The 26,122-nt window shown below is 41.4% G+C and overlaps 1 protein-coding gene and 1 long non-coding RNA gene across 7 annotated transcripts in view; one reads left to right on the top strand and one right to left on the bottom strand.

The window, feature by feature from the left end:
• The window catches only part of LOC139608854 (corticotropin-releasing factor receptor 1-like), a 61,724-nt gene that overhangs the window by 20,117 nt on the left and 15,485 nt on the right, over nucleotides 1-26,122 (top strand). For all 5 annotated transcript variants that reach the window (XR_011685103.1, XM_071462958.1, XM_071462960.1 and 2 more), the window contains exons 5-8: nucleotides 9,486-9,571; nucleotides 17,362-17,468; nucleotides 21,507-21,627; nucleotides 23,506-23,659. Coding sequence is in view for 4 of the 5 variants with exons in the window: in XM_071462958.1 (XP_071319059.1) it covers nucleotides 9,486-9,571; nucleotides 17,362-17,468; nucleotides 21,507-21,627; nucleotides 23,506-23,659 (468 nt within the window). In the remaining variant the exon portion in view is untranslated. The remainder of the gene's footprint in view (nucleotides 1-9,485; nucleotides 9,572-17,361; nucleotides 17,469-21,506; nucleotides 21,628-23,505; nucleotides 23,660-26,122) is intronic.
• On the bottom strand, nucleotides 15,596-19,240 carry LOC139608855 (uncharacterized). Of its 2 annotated transcripts, none has more exons than XR_011685105.1 (3): nucleotides 18,470-19,240; nucleotides 18,049-18,134; nucleotides 15,596-16,564 (listed from the first exon to the last, which is right to left on the bottom strand). It is a non-coding gene; the product is annotated as an uncharacterized lncRNA (long non-coding RNA). The 2 variants fall into 2 exon arrangements; XR_011685104.1 differs by having other exon boundaries at nucleotides 18,419-19,240.

Genomic DNA, 26,122 nt, shown 5'->3' on the forward strand with positions numbered 1-26,122 from the left:
AGTAAAATAAGCAGTTGTTCCTCCCTGTTCCCCGTAGTCTCTTCTTCCACTGTACCAGATCTGTGTTTTATTGGTAGCTGATTTATATAACAGAATTACCTCATAATAAAGTGTTACAGTGTTTTCTCTCCTTGTGAGCCCACAGTAAGTAGTAGGAAAGTAGATTATTCCTCTCTCCGTGGACCTCGTTTCTACACAGACTGCACAGTTAAACCTTTGAGGTGTCTAATTCTGCAGAACCAAACAGGAGCGAGCCAGAACACACACCCAGCGTGAAAACTGGCATCCGTCCCCCCTTCAGTGTTTCTCAACAGACCGCCTGCAATTTCTCTAGAGCGTCTCCAGTTTCCAGTTTGAATGAGTTTAACAAGTTTTTTTTTCTTTTGCTTTAAAGAAAATGAGGCAGAGGAAAAGAGGCAAACTTTCCCAAGAACAACAGGGCGACATGTTTTCAGAGCTCAGGTGCAACTGCTCACCTGAACACCGGCTGTTATTTCATTGAGGAAAGTTGCAGTAGTGTAACTGCTGTCTGTTTGTTTACGTACATACAGGGACATTGTTAGTGAATAGAGTTGGATTATTTCCCCTTATAACAGTGGAAATCCAACACAGTTACACATTTTGTCCAAACCTCAAAATTATTGAAGGCAAAGGCAGCGAATCTCTCGCCAGAGCCGGAGGCGTTCTGTTTTCATATTGTTCGTCCTGTTGTCGTGAACGTGATATCTCAGTAACGCTTGACAGGATTTCTTCAAATTTGGTACAAACATTCATTTGGACTCAAAGACAAACTGATTAGATTTTGGTGATAAAAGGTCAAATGTCAAGGTCAGTGTGACTGCACAACTCTTGTTTTGTTTTTTGCTTTTTTTTGCACATTATATTCAAATATGTGGCTCAGATTTGCACAGTATTTGAGTAAATGTACTTCAGTTCTGTCCACCACTTCTCTTTAATGCTGATTTATAGGTCGAGTCTGCTACACCTACTTCTTCTGCACTACATTTATCAGCACATTTAGATTAAACTTCATAAAAACAGATCAGTCTGCTGCAGTGTTCAGAGACAAAATATCTCTGTAGTTTGACTTTGCAGCAGCAGCAGCAGCAGCAGCAGTGAACCGTGTTGTTTTGTGTCTGTTTCAATGACGTTGTGCAGGTGAACCACACCTCTGACCTGCTGCTGTTAGTTGAAAACCTTACAGCCACAGATCCATACTGCAGGACGCTATACAAAATATCACAGGAAACAATATTCAGATGTACGTTTGATATGTACGTTGTTCAGTGGATGAAAAATAAAGATTAGATTCTGATGCTGGATCGCAGTCCAGTGCTTTTTACACTGACTTCACTTTCACACTCAGAGCTTCTACAAACAAAAAGCTGACCTGCTAAAGCAAGTCAACGCATCATGTTACAGCTCAGATTTGTGCAGTTTGTTTTTGTAGTGCCGCAGACACGGAGGTTTGCTCTCATTCAGTGCAAATAATGTGTTATTTTCTATCCCTGCTGATCCTGGTTTTAATTACACCCGTTGCCCCAAATGCACAGAGGAGGAAGATGCTTCTTTGCTGCAGCCATTGATCCAATGTGTTGAAGTGCTAAGTGTGTGTGACTGAATTTGGGTCAGCATATTTGCTTGTATAAGGGCGTACAGTTACAGCAGCGTTTCTGCTCTGTTCTGGCTTTTTAGCCACAAAGAGAACCCTCTGTTCAATCATGCTTGGTGCTTAGCAGCCGGTTGGTAGTGTTTGGAAATAAAAGAAAAGAGGATCATTTAGCCTTGGGCTTGGAGGGGTGCCTGTGTTCCATCCACATGTACCTAGAGCTCCTGTTTCCACAGGGAGGATTTAGCTGCTGGCACAGACTAGCCACTGTTTTTAACACCCATTCAGAAACAACAATGACCGGTCACTGAGCGAAGATTAAAAGTGATATGTACTATGCGGCGTACATCCATTCAAACAATGAGATCCACGGTGAGCCTCCGAAGATGCTCCGGAGACAAACCTGTCTGACGCTACTGTAAATCCTGGCAAATCCCCAGTTTGGCAGCAGCCACCACGTGAAATCAGCAGTTATTTTAGGGACCTTGAGCTCGTGACCCATGCAAATGGCGTTTTACGATGCTGTCAGTGGTTCATTCCCTGCAACCTGCAGGAGGACTGCAGGAGAATGTTAATACAGTGGGGGCACTGCATTAGTGAGGTGCACTGTAACAAGAAGGAGACGCGCTGTCTGAATCTCATGTTATCATGCCTGAGTGTCCTAGACAGCGCACGTGCTGCTGAAAAGACGAGCTCCAAATGTAAGAGTCAGAGAGAGAGAGAGAGAGAGAGAGAGAGAGAGGGTTTTCCGAAAAGCCTGAACATCTGTCACCACATAAACACTTCCCTCCACACGTTTTCTGCTTTTACTGTAAAATTTAACCTTTTTCTTTGTATTAAGGTCATTCATTAAAGGAATAGTTCAGCATTTTGAGAGACTGTGTTGAGACTGTCCTCCTCTAACAAACAAGTCAGGTTTTGTTGCTAGGCGACATCTAGTGGTCGTAGTGATGATGACAGGAGCAAAGGGAAAAGTGCGGTGACGTAGTTTTTAGAGCGACAAAGTCCACGTCAGGAGGAGGTTGGGGTGGATGGATGAATATGACCCAGGAGAGCGGTGTTCGATTCCCATGTGACAGGAGCAGCTTATGTTGTTTCTATTATCCATGACCGTTCGTTGTTATTATTGTAACCATGACAACAAAGATTGTCTAATGTTGAGGAAGCACTTATTTTAACCTAAATTATCAAACCAAACCATCTTTTCCTAAATCTAACCAAACCATGACCTATTATTATAGTAACCATGGTGACAAAAGAAGGTATGCCACTGGTTGTAACCATGACAACCAAGGTCTGGTACACCTGCCACCATAGGGGTGTTATTTCAGGAGACACTCCGAGTTTTCTCTCCGAGAGTGAGATGTGAGGGGTTGATATTTATCTCATGTCTGGAATCAGGAGGTGGTTAGCTTAGCTTAGCTTAGCTTAGCTTAGCATAGAGACTGAAAGCAGGGGGGAACAGCTAGCCTGCACATGAGCTAAAATGCAAAAACAGTAATTTGTGATTTGTAGGGAGAGTTGTCGGAACTACTTCTTGACAAACAATTGTATCCATCCGCCAAGTTCTTATTAGCAGCATCTCCAGAGACAGCTGGTGAGCACAGATGCTGATTTTAGTCTCAACACGTACTAAACAAACAACACAATTGATACTATAACTAACAAGTAATTGTTAGTAACAGTGTCTGGGCATCAAATCCACCTTCAGCTGTAAAACCCACTCATGCAAACAATACCAGAAAAAATGACAGAGGCATTTCTCCACTGACATTTATTATTTGTCATAAAATGTTCAGGTGTATATTGTCTGTTTTTATAAGGTGTTTTATCACTGTATAATATATCTATCACCACAAATCCATCTGTCACACTGTTTGGTTTTAGGACACACAGGTCGCACCGGTTCAGGTCAGAGTCTATCACAATGAACCAGTTTAATTTATGTATTAAAAGATCAATACCACTCTCATGTCTGTGCACTAAGCTGCAGTCAGGATGTGGAACATTCATGTCAACATTAATGTTAAAATGACATTACAGTATAGGCTTTTAGGGTGACTTTTATTCTGAAAGTATCCATTAATCAAGTACATCTTACAGTGTCCGTGGCTGTAGAGCAGCTTGCAACATAGAGTCAGTGAACACAAGCTTCGACTTTGGAGTCAGTAAGTGGAGTGTGTGTGTGCTGTAATCTAACCGGGCTCATTGACTTTCAGGCCGTGAGGTGCTGGGAGAAGAGATAAAAAACAAGATGCAGCGGACCTCATGGAAAAACCTTATCATTTTGCTTGTTCGTACAAATGTTCCAGGTTGGATTCACCAAACTGCTTTAACTGTACAAACTTGTCGTACGTGGCTCGTTCATGAGAAATGAGCATTAGCATAATCAACAGCCCTAATATGCTTCATAAGGCTGCATGTTCTGCTTTGTTTGTGGCGAAGTTTTACCAAATTTCACACTGCAGAGCTTCAAGTCTGCTGCCAGTAGTGGAGTCAGTATCAGAAAATGCAAAGTGGTCCATGACTAATAAAGGAACTGGTCACGAGATATCAGACTAGAGGATATCCAGCCCACAGCAGGTGATGTTACACTGTCAGGTCTTATAACAGAGGATGATACTGGACAGAGACCTGCACAAAGACCCTGAGGCAGCAAGAGGAGGGAGACAGTTTTTCAACAACTACTGAAGCAGAAACTGCTGTGAAAATCTGCCGATAGAAATACTAAAACCAAATAGAAGAGGTGGGGAATTATTGTTCTGCCTTTAACCCGGCAGTGTAGGTCATTACAGAGCTGCACCGTCTTTGTAAAGGGGGGGACTGGCATTGTGGGACAGACGCCAACAATGTTGTGTTACATATCACACCTCTGTTCTCTAGACTCACACAAGTAAATAACTAAACAAAGGCGACAATAACAAGCGGCCTTATTAACAGTGATACAGCAGGATCTCAGTATAAAAGCTGCTTCTGTATCTGCACCTTAAAGGTCCCACATAATATAAAGGTGGATGTGCATGTGTTTGTGATCATAAAGCAGGTCTAGGTTCTATATTAATACTGTGAAAGTATCAAAGCCTCAGTCCACAGAGAAATGCACACAGCCTGTATTCAGAAACTGAGCCTTAAAACCAGCCGTCAGGACTTCTGGAACTTTGTGATGTCACAACAAAGCAGTCAGCACCATCAGCCTGAGAGAGCAGATGTAAAACTACACTGAGATGGTTTTTTGGTTCCTTTAAAAACCTCAAATATATCTGCTCATGGATATCAACCCTTCAGACAGGAGGAGAGTAAAATAAAGGAGCTTTAAGAATTGAGCTGAGGTCAGACAAGACTGAAACAAGAGTGTGTGTGTGTGTGTGTGTGTGTGTGTTAGCTGTAGAAACTGGATTGATGAATGAAATAGCTACATTAGCCAAGCATGGGTTTGCAGACAGCAGCACTGGTCCTAAAACAACAATACTAACTAATGAAAGAGTGCCTGGGCTTTAAATCCACCTTAATGTGTTTCAGCTGCTCTTTTCATCTCTTCTCATGCAAACTGACAGGAAACAATGGCAAAAAAAACTCTGTTAAAAACACAAAGATGATTATCACCAGGCTGCTTCATTTGCTGATTAAATAAAGAAATATCCTGAAACACATCCACTCTTTGTTATAAGATGTGAGGGCGGACTGTCTGTTTTTCATGAGTAGGTTTAAAAGTCATAAATCATTCACAGCCAGAGAGAATTTATTTCAAGGTCATGCTTCCTAATTTGAAGGCTCTGCCATTTATACCTCTAAGCTCCTGGCTCGGAGCGAGGGCCTCTGCTGTGACTTGCCTGTTTCTGGATGTTTTGTCTGCTTTTTACACATTTGGTTCGAAAACCTTTGATTAAAAATTTGCTCTGCACTTTAAAACGTGTGCCTCCTGAACAGGGTGACTTCATTGCTTTGACTGTAATAAATTCAGTGAGCGTGGACCTGAAGGAAAGTTGTGCAATGATTCTGTGTCATGTAAATTTGAATTGAACAACAGGAGAAAGGATTATGGAAGCACTTAAAGGTCCCATAGTTTACACTTCTCCTGTGTTTTATCTGAAGTGTTGATCTCCATCAGAAGATATATTTGCGGTTTTAAGAACCAAAAACATCTCAGTGTAGTTTTACATCTCCTCTCTCAGGCTTCTCTCTGGAGCTCTGGTAACAACAGGTCAGTGAGCCAATCAGAGGAGAGGCTGTGAACCACTCCTCTGATTGGCTGACTGTTTTCTGAGTGATTAAATAGAAATAGAGCAGATTTCAGGTAAACACTGACAGAAACCAAATCCTGTATCCTGGCGGGTCCAGGTGGGTGGGGCTTGGGGCATGGCTGAGAGCTGTGACTGCTTTCTTGTGACATCACGAAGTTCCAGAAGTCCTGACGGCTGGTTTTAAGGCTCAGTGTCTGAATCCAGGCTGTGTGCATTTCTCTGTGGACTGAGGCTTTGATACTTTCACAGTATTAATATAGAACCTCGACCTGCTTTATAATCACAAACACATGGACATCTACCTTTAGACTGTATGGAGCTTTAAATCCTGTGTAAGGTGGAAGTCTGACAGTAGAAACTGGATTTTCAAAAGCAAATTATGGACAAAATACGGATTCAAATCAAAGTAAATACTCCTAAACTCCAGAAATTCAATAAAACTATGAACTCTGTGTCAGTCCAGTGCAGAACTTAGTCAGTCAGTCTTATTTTCTGACTTTGACGTAATGTCTTCACAGACAGATTTTAAAGCTCTCTAGGATGTTGTGTTTGGGGTTCAGGGAATATCACAAGCTAGGTAATCTTGATTGGGGATGACAGTCCCCTTACACTGTCAACATGCTATTTTTACCCAGCTCATTGCACATTATTGGCCTCAGGCAACCCAGTCCTGTTTTATCTCTTAACCCTCCTCAAAAAAAATAAAAAAGATTCTCATTATGAAAACATGCATTTCGTGTTATCTGGCTCTGTCTCAGGCCGAACGCACAAACACCAACGTAGAAACACCTGATACATGCTTGTGTCTCTGCTTTTGTCTTTTATCCGTTGTGTTTTTAGAGCTTATCTGCAAAGTGCACAGGTCTGAAAATGTCAGTCTTTGTTTAATAATGTTGATGGGGGGAAACCTGAAATTTTCAAAATGCCATGACGCCAGGTGTCTGATCATCATTGGATGAAATTTTCAGACTGTGTGCCCTGCACGCTCTGTTGTGTCTGCGCTTGTGCTTCCAATAATGACATTTTAGTGTCAGTATGACTGAGGTAGTGGAAAAACATGTCTGATGAAATTTTTTGAAATAGGTGGAGTATTGTAAAGAAAAACTACTTGTGTCTTCAGTCTGTAGAAAATCTTAATGCTATATTCTTTGTATATTGTTTTGTGTTGTTTTTTTGGAGGATAATTCCCCTTTTTTTCTGTTTATTTATTTATTTTGTCTTTTATCCAGAACTTTCTTTGACAGACTGAATTAAATGTCTTCCAGTTAACACGTCAGTCTTTAAATTATGTCAGTAAGCTTTATTGGAAAAGCTGGTAGTCATTATATGCAGCCTGACAGGAATACCTACAGACGCTACTCAGGGCATAAAACCCAACTTTTCCTCCTCAGGTAATATTCATCTCTCTTACTTGATATGCAACTACACGGTTACCCATAAAGTATCAGAGATCTACAAAGAAAACACGATGATTTTTAGGTCTGGACATTAATAATACAGACCTTTAATGTGGCATTTCTTTGTCTTTTTCTTTTCTTTTCATTATTTACTTCATCCTGAATTTTCAGTTTCCTCTTACAAAGAAAACCACTGCAACTAAAAAGTAAATAAATATATTCATTTACTCAGTTACTATATTTAAACACTATTTTGAAGTACTTCACTTGAGTATTTCCATTTTATGCTTCTTATATTTCTACTTTTTCTTTCTAACTTCACTACATTTATATAACAGCTATAGTTTATAATTACTGGTCAGATTAAGACGTAACAAAAAGAAAATGTGTTGTACAGTTGTTCCCGACCTCTTTGTCCCGTGACCTTGACTGACCTTGTTATGTTTCACTCTGAACTTCTCCATGGTTTCATTTTAATAACTGTTTAAATGATCCAATATAAAAAAAGAAGAAAGAAGACAAAGACAAAATTCAGTCAAAAGTATATTAAAATACATTATATTAAAGTATATTAACTTTTATCTAACACAAATCTTCAATTTCTTTCATGTCGTGACCCCTCGGATTAACCTGGTGACCCTTTGAAGGGGCTCGACCCCTAGGTTGGGAACCAGTGGACTAAACTATTAAACTTTATATGAAGTAGCTGCCATTAAAACTGCTTCTTACACTCTGATGCATCGTTATCATCAATCTGACAATGTCACAGGGGTGAAACTGACTTTAATTCTGATACTTTAAGCACATTGTTACGATTTTCTCGCAGCACTTTTACCTGTAATGAAGTGTTTTTATGTTGTTTGCCACCACCTCTGCTCAGCTAACTTTACTTCCTCCACCGACGTCTCAAATTGGGCCGACTGTCACTGGAGAAGGTGTCTAACGACCCATGGAGCCGACCCAGCCTGGAGAACAGGGTCAGATCTGTCCATATAACTCAGTGAAAAATGTTTTGCTGTGAGCGGGACGAGCGATTAAGTGGCTGACACGTCCGTACGTGCTCCCACTGCTGATCGTCCGACTCCTCCACCGCTGACAGAAAGCCTGACCTGAAGATGGAATAATCTCCCAAACCTGTCCTGACTTTTTTTTTTATGTTGCAGGAGTTCTGGTCCCTGCTGCAAACAGTCCTTCAACCTGTTACTATTATTACAGAGCAGGCACCAGAACTAAATTAATTTTCACAGTGCTTATCGTAAAATGAACCGAAGCTGAATCTGTAGCTTTGAACATTTCACACAGGCTTTAAAAATCCTGCAGCCTCACCTGTTCCCCTGCAGACGGCAGCTGACGTCAAAAAAAAAAAGAAAATGTCCAAAAATGTCTGACATCTCTCCTTTTAACTTTAAATTGCCTCATTTTCAGTATTTCATTTCCTCTGTGGCTTATTTGATGGATTTCATTCTTTCATCATAAGAAATAATAAATGTGAAATGACAAATGTGAAATTTGTTACAGATTATTTCATTTCTGTGCCGTGAACGTGTTCTCTGATGCAGCGGGGGCCAGCATGGAAAAATGTAATTTTACTCATCATTTTTGTGGGAGCCTCGAGCCTCCACCCCCGCTATTTGGGTTGCATTATGCAGCAATGATATTTTTTAAATAGAAAATAAACATCCTGGTGCTGTTCCATTCTGTCTCGGCTCCAGAGTCTTTTTTCCTTTTTTTTATTAATTTAAAGGAGGAGATGGTGATTGAAATTTTAAAAATACACCTTTTTATGGTGTCACAGCTGCAGTAAAATTGTCAGTGAGGCGAGGAAGTGGCTGACCTCCCTGTGCCCCCCCCCCCCCCCCCACATCTTTTCCAAACAGCCTGACACCAGGATAACGTGAGGGTTTTTTTGTGTAAAATGTTGGGTTGAACACAGGTCATTTGTGGATAAATCGGGGGCTCTAAATGTAAAGAATAATAACAATGCTGAGGCAGAGGGTGGCAGACAGCTCTGACAGCAGACGTGTGAAAAATCACAGCTTGTACGACTTCCTCTAATGATATCTCTCCCTATTAGTCTCAAAAGCAGAAAAGGTCAAAACGCCAGGATGAGCGGAGCAGGAATTCACGTCCTGTATATTTACAAAAATAAAAATTTACTCCACAGCCCATGAGAAATAAAGAAAATATGAGAAACCTCAGATCTGTTAATAACGGCCTCCTCTCTTGTTCTCTGTGCAGATAATGTTTATAGGAAGTGTCTCGCAAACGGGACATGGGCGTTGAAGGGGAACTACTCCATGTGTAAGGCCATACTTCACGAGGAGGTAAGACTCCAGTGTGTGTGTGTGTGTGTGTGTGTGTGTGTGTGTGTGTCCTGATTCATGAGGCTGTTCATGAGGGCCCTCAGTGCATGAAACAGCTCCTCACGTTAATCAAAAAACCAACACCAAAGGCAAGGTTAGCTGTGAAAGATGAGTGCTGCACTTTTACTTGAGGCTTATTTATAGTAAATATGGATTCAGGGTTTTGGGTTCTTGGAGCCTGCAGCATTAACAGGACACTAAAAATACCATGAATGTACAAGGGGGATGCCCCAGAGCATCACTTGAAGGAATCAGCTTCAAAAGCAACAATGAATGGTTTTGAATTTGCATTTAAGAGGCGCTTCCCGGCACCGAGGCTTTTATGTCATTTTTACCCAAAGTTGTCGTGGAGGCTTGGCTGGTGTTTCTACGTAGGTGGAAGCTTGAAATCTTACTGATCAACCTGCAGCTATTTCTCTTTCTCTGGTTTTGTGAATACCTCAAAAGAAAACGACAGCCGCAACCAAAACAGTGTTTTTTTCTGAGCAGCATTGTCCTCCAGCGACGGGAGTCGTGAAAGCAGCAGAGAAAAGAAACGCAGCCGGTCGGTCGGCACGCCGCTGTTATGGTCCTGCTGTGCTCCAGATTTTTATTCATTCACATGTTGCTGTTTTTGCTTCCCAGCCTCCACCTGGATGGTGCATTGTGATGTGCAGATGTGATGGTGATGAGCTCTCACTTTAATTAGGACAGAGCTTTCAGACAGAACACACTGACCCAAATCAGGCTGCAACAAGTCAACGTTTGAAGTATTGTATGTAAAATGTTAAATTACACAGAGTGACCATCTGCTGAAACTCAATATTAAACAGCTGAGTTTCCATAAACACTGTAACCCAGTGCAGGTTCAGTAAGCTCTGCTCATGTGTTTTCATTGCAAACTAAATCCTTGTTGTGCTTTCAAATGATAATTCTGGTGTTAGTCTTTATTTTTCTTACCGTCCATAAACCCACAAAAAGTCACAAATGTATGGTGAAATTATTTTTTCAAAATGTCTCAGTAATTTCCTCAAACAGCTGAACACTGCAGCTTTTAGGAAACGTCAGTAAACAGCAGTAAACAGTGCATTTGCTGGGGACTATTTTCAGCGGTGGATTGATACACATTTGGCACTAGTGAGTGTTTCCAGCAGCAGGACTGAGTTTCATTTCATTCATTCAGTCTGACATTGTGCTCAGTTAGTTGATTTCTGTTAATAACACTTTATTTTATTTTCTGCTATTTAGTTTTATAATCAGGGTATAAAAGATTTAATAAATGCTTTATAACTTACTTTAATGTAGCTATACGCAGATATACGCACATTTTAAAGTGTTTATTAACGTTCAGCGGCTGCATCTGAAGACCGACTGTATCACAGCGGCGAGACTAGACTGTCCCAAGGTTCCTTCAAATGCAGCCTTCATTCCCTGGACCACGAAGGATCCTCCTGTTGAGTTCATCTTATCCCAAGATCAGCTTAACTGTACAACAGATAAAACCAAGGGCCTTAAAACCTCAACGCTTCGTGAAAAAAAGTTAGGTGTTGTCAAGGTTGCTAGGCAACAGGAGGCGCTCTCTGACGAAACAGTGAGGGTGGGCACAGCAGAGATCCTCTGTCCACCAGTTTGTCTAATTTCTGTTTTGCGGTCTATGATGGTTACGAAGGGCCACATCTTCTGAAGGACGCGGCCCCTGAATTGTGCCACAGCTGTTGAACGTAATCCAAACCATAATCTGTTAGTAAAACAGTTTAGTGATATACAAACGTGCAGTGTGGCTGTAGAAAAACGTGTGTGGCTGCGTTAATCTCATAACCAGGAAGAACGAGGGAAACAGGCGTCCGTGAACGCAGCACCAGGCGTCAGTGAACGCAGCACCAGACTCTGAATCTGAGTCACTGAAGAGTCTCAGGTGTGGGCAGAGATTCAGATCTGGAGCGAGGCTGTCGCTGAACAATATGAAGGGCTGAGTCAAAACAAACTGCAGTGCATGGAGGTGATGAGGGAACCTGTCACCCAGAGCAACAGCGAGGCTCATTAATGTGTGTTTAATTGTTTCAGGAAACAATGGAGCTCGATGGCTCTCAGGTTCTTTTCATGGAATTGGTTGACGATAAGAAAAATCTAAAATATCACTTCCCTCTTTAAAGATTTCCTTGCGTTCCTCCTCATCAGTCTGGTAACCAGCTGCCGTACAGTTGCAGTAATTTGTAGTTTATAGATCTGTGAGCATGAGCAAAGTGCTGTGGACTGAACCCCTTCGTTTAGTGTTTTCTCTGAGACTCTGTGAGTCTGATGTCCGATCGATCCCTGCAGAAGATGGATATAGAGTGTCTGACCTTTTAGAAACGTGTGTTTGATTTTTTTTTTTTTTTTTTTTCCTTTTGTAAGCGAAATAAATCACCAGGTGGCAGCGGCGGCATGATTGACATCAGGGGAAAAGGAGGGGGAGTGGAAGTGGCTTCTCTCTAAAGTTCAGCCTGTATTGAACCAGATATTCAGTTGCTCCCAGTGGGAAGAGAAGCTGAATGGATCAAACGCTTATTGGAAAGTTTGTTTGAGGGAAAAAAAAAAAAAATCTTCTTTTCCTTTTGGGACTCGCTGGAGGTTGTTTCCTCAAATATACGATAAGAGTCTTTGTTGTTTCTCAGGGAAGGAGAGTGAGTCAGGTTTGGTTTTGACTCTTGTGGCCCACACATTTTGTGAGACCTGAGGCTAGTGGTGGGTGGGTCTTATATTATCCTCTTGTCGTCCACCCCCTCCTCTCAGGCTCTGCTTTCCATTTTAAAACCTCCTGTGTGCCTGATTTATGTCCTGATGTGTTGGCCACTCCCGCACCAGTCAGTGTCTATTACAGGGACGGATTCACATATATATTTTTTTCAGGTCTTTATTAATTCTCACATGCTGTATGTACATTGAAATCATGAAAGGGATCATTTGTCTTGTCATTCTACCCTTGAGATGATCCCTTTATAGCGTGAGTCTGCTGTAAAATATGGGGACGAAACCCACAGTCCTTGTTTGGTGAAAAAATGCTGCAGCAGAGGGAAACGACCTGCTAGCTGCATTAGGCTTTTCTTTTTCTTTTTTTTCTTTTTTTTTTTTTTCAAGCAATAAACCTTAAGTATGCCACTGCCCGGACGAAAATACCCACATGGGTTGTTTACCTCAGACTGCTGAAGACCCAGACTTCACAAAATGTTTCTTCACAAAACGCAGACTGTGATTCAGTGTTTCGAGAGCAGAGCATGATTATTTTGATAAGCGATTAAAGCTGCTGTAGGTCATTTTTTTGGCGCCAAGGGGCAAAAATTCCTTAATCATCTTTCAACATATGGTAATTCAAGTGGTCTGAGAACAAACTGGACGACTGAACCTCCTCCTGGTTCTGTTTTCAGGCTTTAGAAAATCCAGACCACGACAGGAGACTTCGGCCAATCACGGGTCTCTTCAGGGAGAGAGAGCGTTCCTATTGGCTGTGTAGATGCACATGCACGTCCCCACAGATGGGCACGTGGCGATATCAGAGAAGCGTTTCAGAGATGAGCTGTAGTGGTCGGTTGTGTTGGTAGAGTTACAATGAAAAAATCTAAATCACGTTTATTTCCATGGAGGAATTTACTTTGGTACAAAACAATTAACATAGTGAGAGATAAAAATATAAAGAACTGTAGGTCGGGTAGATTAAATATGAATATAAATTAAATAAAAGTAATGAAGATAATAAAAATGTGAAAAAAGTTATTAAAAATATGTAAATATTATACAAATATGTAAATATAAATGTTGGTAATAGTTTAGCCTTTTGCTAACCGTAGCTAATGATTTATATATGCACATTTATTAGAACAACATAAATATAACATTTCTGTATTTCTATATGCTTGTGTGTGTTTTTCTTATTAATTTCTCATTAATTTTTGACACATCTATCTTCACATTCTGGTGAAGTGTTAGTGGTCTCAGGCTTTGGCATGGATGCATATTTACATATGTCTATAATATAAGCATAAAATATAAACATATATTTGTATGGGCTAGACATAAAATATGAAATTAATCCAGGTTTCATATGTAATTTTTTACATATATGTTTTATATTTGTATATTTTACATATCTGTCATGTATGGAAATTCAATATATGAACATATATTGCATGTGATTATGGGTGACGTCTTTAAAACAGTTCAAAACCCCAAAGAAATTCAGTTTACAGCAAAGAAAAGCGAAAAACACTCATCAGAAAAAACAGACAAATATTATTCAGTTATCAAAATACTCACTGATTGACTCATCTGTTAATTGATTAGATAAGAAAACACAGCACAGCATTGATCCAGACAACCAAACAAACCCTGCAAACATATACTCTCAGCTGGCAGTTTATTAGGAACACCTGGCTGAAGCTAATGCAGTCGAACGCAGGTCTTCATGAAGGTTATAATGTTCAGTTTGTGTTGAAATAGTTTCATGAGACACTGATTTTGGAGGCGGCAGTTTGTTGTTGAACTCTTCTGTGTTTTACATAGAACGTCTCAAAGGACGTGAGACAATATGAAGACACATTAAGGTAAAATAGGAGGAAAGAGAAAAATGACTAGAATAGAAATCGTACAGCAGTTACAGTGCAGTGCCAGATTTGTATAAAAGTCATAATAAAAGTGGCAAAACAGAGAAGTCTTAAGCCCTGATTTAAAAGAAGCAAAGTTGTGTAAGACCTTCAGTTTTCTGGGAGTTTGTTCCAGATATGTGGAGCATGAAAACGTAACGCTGCTCCTCCTCTCTGGGGACGGTGAGGAGACCTGCCCCAGAAGATCTGACAGGACGAGATGGTTCATAACGGAGCAGCAGATCTGGGCCCGTGTTGATCAGACGTTAAATATAAGACGTGTCTAAAGTTCGAAAGTGTGAGCAACACGTCACATTTATCAAGTGACTTCAAGTGTAGAAGTCACTTTAAAGAGCATGTGTGATCAGAGGAGGAGCAGCCAATCAGAGACACTGATTCATCCTGTAACTCCCATAGTAAACATTATTTGAATTCATCACAGTTTCATCATAAACTGATTTACTGTAGGACTGTTGTATTAGACTGAGTTGTTCCTAATAATCTGGTAACAGTGTTGCTGCAGCGCGGTCAGCGAGTGCACATCAGTGCGTGCAGCAGGAGAGTGGTGTGATGTGTCCAGTTTAACCTGCGAGGCTCTAAATCTCCGGTTTGATGGCGAAAGCTGAGGCTGAAACATCTGCTGTAGCGCTGGGAGCCACAGACGGCGTCCCCTCAGTGTCTGCAGCCACGAGAGGTGAGGATGTGGATGACAGGTGCACTAAAGGCAAAAGTGTTTACACCTTTTCTGAGCGACGAGGTGAAAACCCTGCTGTCGTAATCTCCTCTGGCTGCAGCGCACTCTCTCTCTCCAGGATCACTGTGTGAGATGAGGAATCGTATAAAAATTGTAAACTCTGAAGAATGCAAAAGCAGCGAGAGACAGAGGGTTCCTTGCTATTTTTATGTCAGGAAGTTGTGGGTTGAGGAGGTTTAACGGGCTGTTACCATCCACAAAGCAAAGTTTTCAGCGGGCGAAGGGATCACTTTACAGCCGGAGCAATGATCCTGACTCTTTATAGTTCGTATGCCATGTGAGTATTGTGTTAAACAGACCAGGAAAATCCAAACCTATTGTTCTGTTGGTCGTTTATCACCTAACACCGCCCACTCCATTGGCCCGAACACAGGACGACTGCTTTCCAAAATCTGTTTTCCAGAAAAAGGCAACACTTTTACACTGGTGCTGCTGGGAACCTGAGATCCCATTAATTCAAGGAGAAGAGAGACCACATCACTGAAGCCGTTTCTCTCATCAGAATCATTTTCTCTGACACTTTTTATGTTTCAAATGTTTTTTTTTCTTTCTTTTTTTAATCATCTGTGACGGCTGTAAATCTTGTTTTTCTCTCTGGGTCATTTCTGCCATAAAGACGTCAGAGATGCTGTGAAAACGTTTTCAGTCACCATGAATTTATTTCCTCTGCTGCAGCAAAACCTGTTTCAGCAGCGTAGGGCCGACTACTTGTAGGAGACCCACTATAAACACACTGAAAATCCTCGCTAGCCTTTTAACATTAAGGCTACAAACAACCCAGAATACATCAAAAAAAAAAAAAAGACTCCCTACATAAAAGATAATATCTGATGTTGCCTTGTTCTTAAATATAGAAGACCCTGACTTTTTATACCCTAATTTAAAACAAAAAAATCTATGACATTATATTCGGACTGATATAATTTATGTTTTACTGTGAGGTGACGTCTTGTGGCTGTGAGAGTAACTACAGCCAGACACACAAAACCATGAGCACCATCTTTCCTGAACCACAGCCAGGTAGTTTTAGATGTTTGAAATAAGACAAATCTCGACCATAATGGCGGCAGATCAGGAAATGTTCCTGTTATGGTCGTGTCGTCTCTCAGTTTAAGTGTGAGGACTTGTTTTTCGGAAATCTCCGTCCCTGTGTTTATTATGAAACTGATGTGCAAACATGACTCGGACGGAGAGAAGGGTTGGTGTTGTTGGTGTTGAGACATCGGACCATCTGTCCACCACTGACTGAGAACGAGTTGAAGTTTGAGCTGCTGCACCAAAATATAGTGAATGGGACAGATGACGTGTTTCAGGGTGGGAGGGGCAGGGATTAAACGTGCCCACATTTAATCTCGCCGTAGACACCAGTAGGTTACATAAATCCACTTACAGCCCAGATTACTGTTGGTCGTGTGGGGAAATCCGAACACAATGGATATGTGAGTCACAGACAGTGGACTCAGAGGAAGATGTTCTGTGGAAAACGCCTCGTGGAAGCTGCATGTGTGAGCGTGTCAGTGCCTCCCAGTATTCCTGTCGCAAAAGAGGAGGGGCCAGAGGGATGGCACGGGGTGGCACAGACCCCCCTGGAATCTGATTGGCCCCCTGGTGCCCCATAAAGGAGTCAGAAGGTGATTGGTTATTAGTATCATGGATAGACTGACTGGTAATATTCCTGCTGGAAAGAAAGAGAGCAAAAAAAAAAACGACCACAAGAAAACACAAAGACACAAATGACCACAAAGACACGCAAAATAACTACAAAAAGATGCACAATGACAACAAAAGATGCACAATGACCACAAATAGATGCAGAACTGACGCCAAAAGATGCAAAGCAAATACAAAGAGATGTAAAACAACCACAGTGACTCAAATCAAGTACAAAGAGACACAAAACATCTACAGAGAGAAACACAATTCAACACAATTGTCGTTTGTAGTCTGTTTATCATGTTCCTGTGCAGAACCAGCCATGGACCACACCCATGTTCTAACTCTGCCTTCATACTGATGATATCAACTACACACCTGAGCAGACAGACAGACAGAATAACATCTGCCAAATTATTCAAAACTACCTCTGTGCTTGGTCCTGCTTCAATAGGTCCAGGACCACATTTTTCCACGATCACACACACACACACACACACATATACACACACACACAGACTCACAAGGTGAAAACAAAACCAAGAAGCAGGTTTCTCAGATGTGGGTGTGAACTCTCCTGCTGTTTGAACACCCGTCCCTGTTCAGAACCACAGCAGGAGTCGGCTCAAAAAAACTGAGAAATGAAAGTGGATTTTCAGGCTTTCAAGTCTCTTCTCTTGTCTGGAAAAAAACACTTTCTGTAAAAAACCCACAAGACTCATCCTGTGTTTCTTTGTTTTTCCCTGCAGAAAAAAGGCAAGATGCACTACCAGATAGCTGTGATCATCAACTTCCTGGGTCACTGCATCTCGATGGTGGCTCTGCTCATAGCCTTCTTCTTATTCTTGTGTTTGAGGTAAGTGTTGGTCCCACTGCCACCAGTCCACTGATAATCCTAAAGACATCCTTGATGTGACAGAAACGTCAGTATTCTCATGATCCCTCGTTCAAAGCGCCTCTCGTTCTTATTCAAAAACCATTTGGTCATGGGATGAAACCTACCCTATCTCAATCCCGCAGATGTAAAAGGGTTTAGACACCCGCAAAAACACGTTTTGCCACAAATGGGAATAATAGACCCATCTCAGGCAGCGGCGGAAACCAAAACAGCCTCGCGGAGGCCTGCTGGGACGACTGGTGGAGCTGGAATGGGTTTCTCTGACAAACCGGAGTAAACCGCGCGTTAACGAGAGAAAGGTCTTAGCACCCTCAACAGCCGGGGCTGTTATCGACCCCAGAGACACCCCCGGGGAGTGAGAAAAGCGTGAAAGGGCACAGAGAGACCTAATAAGTAGAAGCTGTACAGGATAGCGTTTATGCACAACCCGTGTTTGTGGGCCACAGCGGCTCGGACAGGGAGGCAGGCAGGGAGGACAAGTGTCGGCCGGCTAAAAATGGCATTAGGGTAGTGAAGGAGTTTGGCATTTATTACTCACCTTCTCCACTTTGTAATGAGATTGAGAACCATTTAAGGGAAGGCTGCTGCTGCTGCTGCTGCCGGTGTGATTGAGAGGGAGGCTGACTGGAAAGAAAAGGAGACAAAGGGATCACAGTGGAGAGGGGAGAGGAGGGCTTTGAAAAGTTCAGTCACAGAAGAGCATCTTTAGCTTCAGTGATCCGACATATTCCTGAGTGAAATCCCTCTGTAAGGTTTTCTCTCCACACAGAAACACAGGACTCTCCTGGGTAATTTAACTCGATCACAGGTCCATGTTGTGGAAATGAGCTTTAAATATTCTGACTTTGGTGAAGTGGATTAATATGGAAATGAACTGCATTTATATATTTATATGTTTTGTTTCTCACCACACGCCACTGGCAGTGAGCTACTGTGCGAGGCTGTAGTCCAGTCATCACCTGACACATGGGCAGAAGACCAGTCCTCTAATCTGAACAACCAGCAGCCCTCTGATATGACCCACAGGAATGCCTCCTTAAATAGCATCCATATGGCAGCAGGCATACCGGACCTTGGTTGTCATGGTTACAGTAATATACATACCTACCTTTGTCACCATGGTTACTGTAACAACATCAGGGCTCGGTTAGGTTTAAGAAGAGATGGTGATTTGGGTTAAAATAAATACTTCCTCAATAGTAGATGATCTTTGTTGTCATGGTTACAATAATAACAACAATCACAAATTATTGTTTTTGCATTTTAGCTCATGTGCAGGCTAGCTGTTCCCCCCTGCTTTCAGTCTCTATGCTAAGCTAAGCTAAGCTAAGCTAAGCTAACCATCTCCTGATTCCAGACATGAGATAAATATCAACCCCTCACATCTCACTCTCGGAGAGAAAACTCGGAGTGTCTCCTGAAATAACACCCCTACGGTGGTAGGTGTACCAGACCTTGGTTGTCATGGTTACAATCAGTGGCGTACCTACCTTTGTTACCATGGTTACCATAATAATAGGTCATGGTTTGGTTAGATTTAGGAAAAGGTGGTTTGGTTTGATGATCTGGGTTTAAATAAGTGCTTCCTCAACATTAGACAATCTTTGTTGTCATGGTTACAATAATAACAACGAACGGTCATGGATAATAGAAACAACATAAACTGCTCCTGTCACATGGGAATCGAACACCGCTCTCCTGGGTCATATTCATCCATCCACCCCAACCTCCTCCTGACGTGGACTTTGTCGCCCAAAAGGTTTGTCGCCTCTGAACATAAACCAATCAGCATCGTTACGTTTCTTATAAAACTTATTTTTTACTGTTTGTTTTATTTTGAAAAGAAACGCAGCTTTATCTTTTTGAGCCCTGACAGCTCGAGATGACTCCTCTCAGCGGCTCCATCAGCTGTCAGGATAAAATTTTGAGAGAAAATTAGATTAAACCGATGATTTAGCAAACATGAGGCAATTATCCAGCTGTAGACGACCGTTCACCTTCATCCGCACCTCCTTCACCCGTACTGTGGGTCAGGAAGAGGAAGGAATTAATAAATGAGGCCACAGCTGCTCTCCTGGAAATGTAAGCAGGGTTTATTTGTCAGAGGATATCCAAACACACACCTCTGACCTGTGATAACATCCACCTGCTACCTGTGGGCGGGGCTCGCCGGTCGCTCCACCAATCAAAAACATTTAAGCATCTGAGTGTGAAAAATAATTTACAAATATATTAATACTCAAAAATGTATTTTTTTCCTCTGACATAAAAAATTACAGAGCATTTTTTAACACCTGTTCGCTGCTCTTCACTTCAGAAATCATCAGAGTACAAATGATATGGTAATAATACAGTAAATACAGTGAGTGTAAATGTGGAACAACACATTATTGTGTTGTTCCACATTTACACAACCTGATGACTCTGAAACAACTGACTGACTGTAGAACCTGTAGAACAAAGAGCCTGTAGATTATGATACAATGGGCATAAAAACAACTGAATCAACAAAAGGAGCAGTTGTCGTTTTTATATTTCTTTTTTTTTTGTAGGCAGTAATGAAGTTTGGTCACGGAAAACACAGAATTTAAAACAAAAGGAATCTTCACTCCACTGTATTTGTCATATATATATATATATATATATATATATATATATATAATATAAAATGGAAGAGAAAGACATATATAGCATTAAAAAATACAAAATAACGATATTATTTATGTTATTGTAAAATAAAACATAATAAGGTTTGTCACTACATAATTACTCCTTTAACAATAACCAGCAGAGTGAGTGCAGCAGGATAAAAACATAACAGAGACCTGTCTGCAGGAGCGCTCGGCTTTCCTCTTAATTACTACACATCAGGCCGCCGTGCTGGAGCCAGGCAGGATGCCAAGGGAAGTGAGGTCAGGCAGCGTAATGAATACGACTGTTGGAAAAAAAACCTCCTCACTGTGCTTCTGGCTGTGTGGGCTCTGCCTCTGTGACACTAATGAAAGCTCCACTAACTCTGTGACAGAGGGGGGAGGAAATTAGCTGCTTGTTTGTGGGACAACAGGATTTATAAACCATAAGTTTATGGTTTTGTAGCCTTGAGGCTGCTTGTTTTTTTTTTTGTAACTTCTGTGTAATATTATAATAATTTAAAACTCTTCTTCAGCAGCATTTTTATGCAGCTGTTGTTGTGTTAATAAGGCTGTTATTTTCTTTAAGAGAGTCCTGGTCAATAAAAATGCAAAGAAGGTTCAATAATATGATAATTAACTGGAAAATCTTTGCTCGTGCACGTCTGCTCAGTCAGCACAAAGCCAGTGCAAGTGACACCCATTAAGAATTGATGCCCGGCTAAAGGACAAATCCCGTCATTCGCAGCGGCAGGAGGAGGAAGCGGCCTCCACTTGCTGATAACGCCGTCAGCTGGTGACAGTGAACGAGGCCGTCACTACAGCGACCGCGGTTTGTTGTGTCCGTTCACTCGTGCGCTTCTATTTTCGACCACTCACTCGCTCCGAGGCGGATGGGCGGATTTTAATTGTGTCCTAAGGTCGATTTATTTACAGCATTAAAAAAACATCAGACTTTGAGGACATGACACAAACAGGAGAGGAAACAGTGGGAATGAAATGTTACTTCATATTATATTAGTGGTGAGGGCACAGGGGAGTGATGGGAAATGTTACTTTGAGGCTAGAGCTCTTCATTATTCATGTTCGTCATCTTTATCTTCTGTGTTTCCCAGATTACTGTAAGGGTGATCTCATAGTGGAGAAACACTGTGAGTTTAATGTCTTTGTTTAAAATACAGCAGAACACTCAAACTCAGCAGGAGCAGATATATAATTCACATATTTCCCACCAGTTTGCTCGTGTGTTTGCTTTTACATCATCCTTTTTTTCATCTTTCCTCTCAGTATGTAATCATCTTCTTCTTTCTCTGAAAACAGCAGGAGAGATGTTGAAAAGGATAAATCTCGTCTGTTCTTCCCACAGGAGCATCCGCTGCCTGAGAAACATCATCCACTGGAACCTCATCACCGCCTTCATCCTGAGGAACGCCACCTGGTTCATCGTCCAGTTGACCATGAGCCCCGAGGTGCACGAGAGTAACGTGGTGCGTTGTCACGTTTATCTGCCGCATCTTCAGGAGGGACGAGGCTGGAGATGTTCTGTTATCTCTCCTATTGTCAGCAAATCAGATAACAGTGCATGATGCAGCTTCCACATAAAGATGTATGATGATAATAGTAATAATGATAATAATAATAATAATAATAATAATAATAATAGTAAAAACTACAATGAAGGTGGTGTTGGTTCACTGAACATCTGATGTGGAGTAACATTCAAACAAAGGATCCAGAACCTGCTCCAAAAGTTTTATTTGTTACTTATTGTTTATTTGTAAATGATGGCTGGATGGATGAATGGATGAATGGATGGATGGACAGACGGATGCATTGATGGATGGATGGGTGGATGGATGGACGGATGGACAGATGGACGGAAGGACAGATATATGGTTGCATGGATGGATGAATGGATGGATGGACAGACGGATGCATGGGTAGATGGATGGACAGATAAATGGATGGATGGATGGATGATGCATGGACAGATAAATGGATGTACAGACAAATGGATGGATGGACGGATGGATGGATGCATGGACAGATAAATGGATGGACAGACAGATGGATGGATGATTTTTTCTGTACATGAAGAGAGATATCAAAATACCTAGAGACAAAATAAATACAATTCTATATCAAATTAAAACGTCGGCAGTAACAATAATAAAATGAATAAAGTAAATCAAGCTGACATCACTTCCGCTTACTGCATTTATGCATCTACTGTCTCGGTATTTCCTTCAGGGTATTAAACATAGGAATCTAATACAACGTAATAAAAATACACACTCAAAATACAAAAACAAAAATATGAGATTTGCTTTCACACTGAACTTAAAAAAGAAGGTAAATCCTCCCACTGAAGACATTTTCTAATCAACCAATGGATTCATTCACCAATAAACAACATTATCAGCTAAATTCTTGTAGATATCTGGTATGAAGTCAAGCAGGTAATTGACTAAAACTTCAAATCATTATTTCATGAAATACATTTTTTTATCTGGCTCACCGTCTGCTCACGTCTCCATCAAATTCAACCAGAAAACAAATTTACTGGAGGTTTTGTTGCATCGAGCTGAAAAACTACTTGGGTGTTGTGAAAGTGTTTCTTCTTTAGTGAAAGAAATCATGATGAGCAACTTATTTCAGAGAATTTAAGACTGAAAGTTCAGGTGCTGCATTCATCAGCAACAGACAGGTGTCAGATTAAAGAAAGAAAAGTGTTAGAGCGTATTTCACTGAGGTGCAGGGTTGACATGAGCTTGACATGTACACATGAACACTGTTCTTACCAAGGATGTTCCTTCATCGGCCCTAATGTTTCTCAACCCATTTATTCAGGTTTTTCCAGTGGTGGAAGAAGTACTGAGACCCTTTACTTAAGTAAAAGTATCAATACATCAATATAAACTTGCTCCATACAAGTAAAAGTCCTGCACTTAACCTCTGAACCAAAGTAAAGTAACTGACTTAATTACAGTGTTTACATTGATTTGTCAAGAATAAAATGTATTATTGTATCTGGTCAGTGAAGCTCGAGCATCACAGGTGAAATCTGAGGGTCGTGAGACGCATCTATTGTCATTGCACATTTCCAGTGCAACGAAATTTACTTTGCAGTCTTGAAATAAAGAGATGAAAACAAGCAGTCACAGATTGTGCTTTAAAAACAGTTTATAAAGAGCCTCAACTTAGCCCTTTGTTTAATTAGGGTTTAGAAATCACTGGTTTATGTTGAATAATGTATTTCACAAGTTCATCTGTGTTTCTTTGCTTTGTTTTTATTCCAAAATCCTAACTTGAAAAGTAACTCTCTACTACAGCTGTAAAATTAACAGATGGATTAATTTTTTTAGGTGTGGTGTCGCCTCGTCACCGCCTCCTTCAACTATTTCCACTCCACCAACTTCTTCTGGATGTTTGGCGAGGGCTGCTACCTCCACACCGCCATCGTCCTCACCTACTCCACCGACAAGCTGCGCAAGTGGATGTTCATCTGCATCGGCTGGTGTACGTACACTCAGTGTTCCTGCTCAAACAACCTGCACAGTTCACTCATCAAAGTGTAAAGAAATCACTCAGATTTTTGGGAAACAGTTAGATGGCCTGATCGATGCTACTCCCATGTCTGTGCGTGACGTGTGGAGCTGTAGCCAGGAGGCAGTTAGATTAGCTTAGCATAAAGACCAGAAACAAGGGGGGAAAGTTAAGGAATACACCTACTAACACTTGTTTGTTTAATCCACACACAAACAGAAACGTAAAATTGCTAATAAATCATTTACTAATGCTTTATATATCAGTTATAAACCATTAATAAGAACAACTTTGCCAGGTTGTGAAAAAAAACCCACTCCACTGGACTGTTTGAGCACTTATCTTCTGGAGAAGAGCAGCAGATCCAAAATCCATTTATAAATTGATTATTGACATTTACAAGTGCAGCCACTATTATAGCATAATCATGTATAATCATGTATTAACTGTATTAAAATGCTAAATGTCGAGGGTTAGAGTTATTTTTATGATATGTGGAAGCGAAGAGATTCCCATCTTGTTTGAATAAAGACTCTTGCATCAGTTAATCTAATACTGATCTAACACTTTCTGTTCAGCAATACTTCAGTTATTAATGTTATTAATTACTAATTTCTAAGAGGTCATCAGGTTTGCAGCTATAAATGTCCGTATGAATAAAGGGTGATGGGTTTAGAAATGTTAAATCTTGGTTTCTACACTCCATCAAATCTGCAGCTGTAAATGTTAATAAGCAGATTATGAATGGATTTTGGTCCGGATGATCTGCAGCCCTTTCAAGGCTCAAAAAGCTCCTGGCTCATTATATCATTTCTGTTAATATTTCTCAGACATTTGCACTAAAATACAATATCAGCTGTGTTGGCTCCTCATCCTGTATCTCATGGCCCTGGTCTGTAAATCCAGTCTAGGAGATTTAAGAGCAGGGACGTCCTTATTGCAGTGGGGAAAAAGTTTTTGAAGTGGGATGTTTTAGGGGCAGAGACCTGTAGCACCTCCTACAGGGAATCAGCTGGAAGATGTGGAGAGCAGAGTGAGAGAGGTCAGATTTTTATTTTTTTTATTTTTTGTGATTGTATGTTTGTGGTGACGTGATTCAGCTGTCGAGGGGGGCCGCTAATGATCTCGGATGATATGTTGACTGTGCGCTGTGGTTTTTCTGTGTGGGACTGTCCGGGCTGCCGCACCAGGCTGTTATGGATGAGGTGAGCGCGCTCTCTCTGGAGGAGGAGCAGGAGGAGGATTTGTTTCACTTTGAATTTTTTGAGCTGTCGGAGGAAAAGCAGTGTCTTCTGGGCTTTTTGTCGGTGACGTGGTCAGTGTTGATGTTCCAGTTGAGTGTTTTGTTGATACGGGTGCCAAAGAATTTAAATGAGTCAGTGATGATCAGGGTTTCTCCTGCGATGTCTGTGGGGGTTTGGGGAGCGAGCATGAAATGAATAATGAGCTCTTGTGTTTTAGAAATGTTGAGCTGGAGGTTGTTGTCATGGCACCAGGTGAGTGCTCGGGCCACCTGCTCCAATTATGGTTGCGTCGCCTGCATATTTAAGAATGAGCTGTGGTGGGATGTCAGGTGCTTTGTGTAGGGGGAGAGGACGCAGCCCTGCGCGGGGGCGCCTGTGCTGAGGGTCAGAGTGTGAGATAAAAGCCTGTTCATCTTTAACCCTCTGTTGTCTTCACCACAGGAAGCTGTAAATCCAGCAGGAGTGAATATCCAGTGTCTGAGGCTGAGGTCGATGTACAGGATGTGGGTGTAGGTTGCAGGTGACTGTAGGTGGTGTAGTTTGTGGTGGGAGGCTAAGACCACGTGGGCTCAGATGCCCTGACCACCAGGTTGCTGGTTCGACTCCTGGACGGTCTGACCATTTACTTCCATTTGTCATTGTCTTCTTCTCTCCCTGCATTTCCTGTCTGTCTCCACTGCTTCGATCTAACAGAGGCATAAAGATGCCTGAGGTTTGGGATCTTGGTTGATTTTGGCACAAGGATGATGGTTGAGTTCTTGAAGCACTGTGAAACTGAACACTGGAGGGGGGAGGTGTTGAAAATGTTTGCAAGCATTGGAGCCAGTTGGGCCCCACAATGGTTAAGTGCAGTTTTTTGGGGGCTTTTTTGTCCAATCAACAGTTAAAAACCACAAGATATTGAGTTTGCTGTTGTATAAAATTAGAAAAATAAAGCAAATATTCAAATATTTGAGAAGCTGGTACCTTTGAGTTTCTGGCATTTTTCATAAAAGTGATTTAAACAGTGGTTGGTTTCTGGGGAAATTAAGATGGTGACGTGCACGATGGGGGCCCAACAAGAAATTCAAACCACTGCTCCAGGAAGTTAATCCAACCATGAGCCCTTTTCCATTGGAGAGGTCTCCTTAATGGAGCAATCACAAGACAATCACAGTGCTGCACTGACGGAGGATTCTCCACCAACTGGCGA

Source organism: Trachinotus anak, unplaced genomic scaffold (assembly GCF_046630095.1).
Source record: "Trachinotus anak isolate AG129_WGS33_773 ecotype Australia unplaced genomic scaffold, CSIRO_AGI_Tana_v1 ptg000025l, whole genome shotgun sequence".
In the NCBI taxonomy this organism is placed as follows: Eukaryota; Metazoa; Chordata; class Actinopteri; order Carangiformes; family Carangidae; genus Trachinotus; species Trachinotus anak.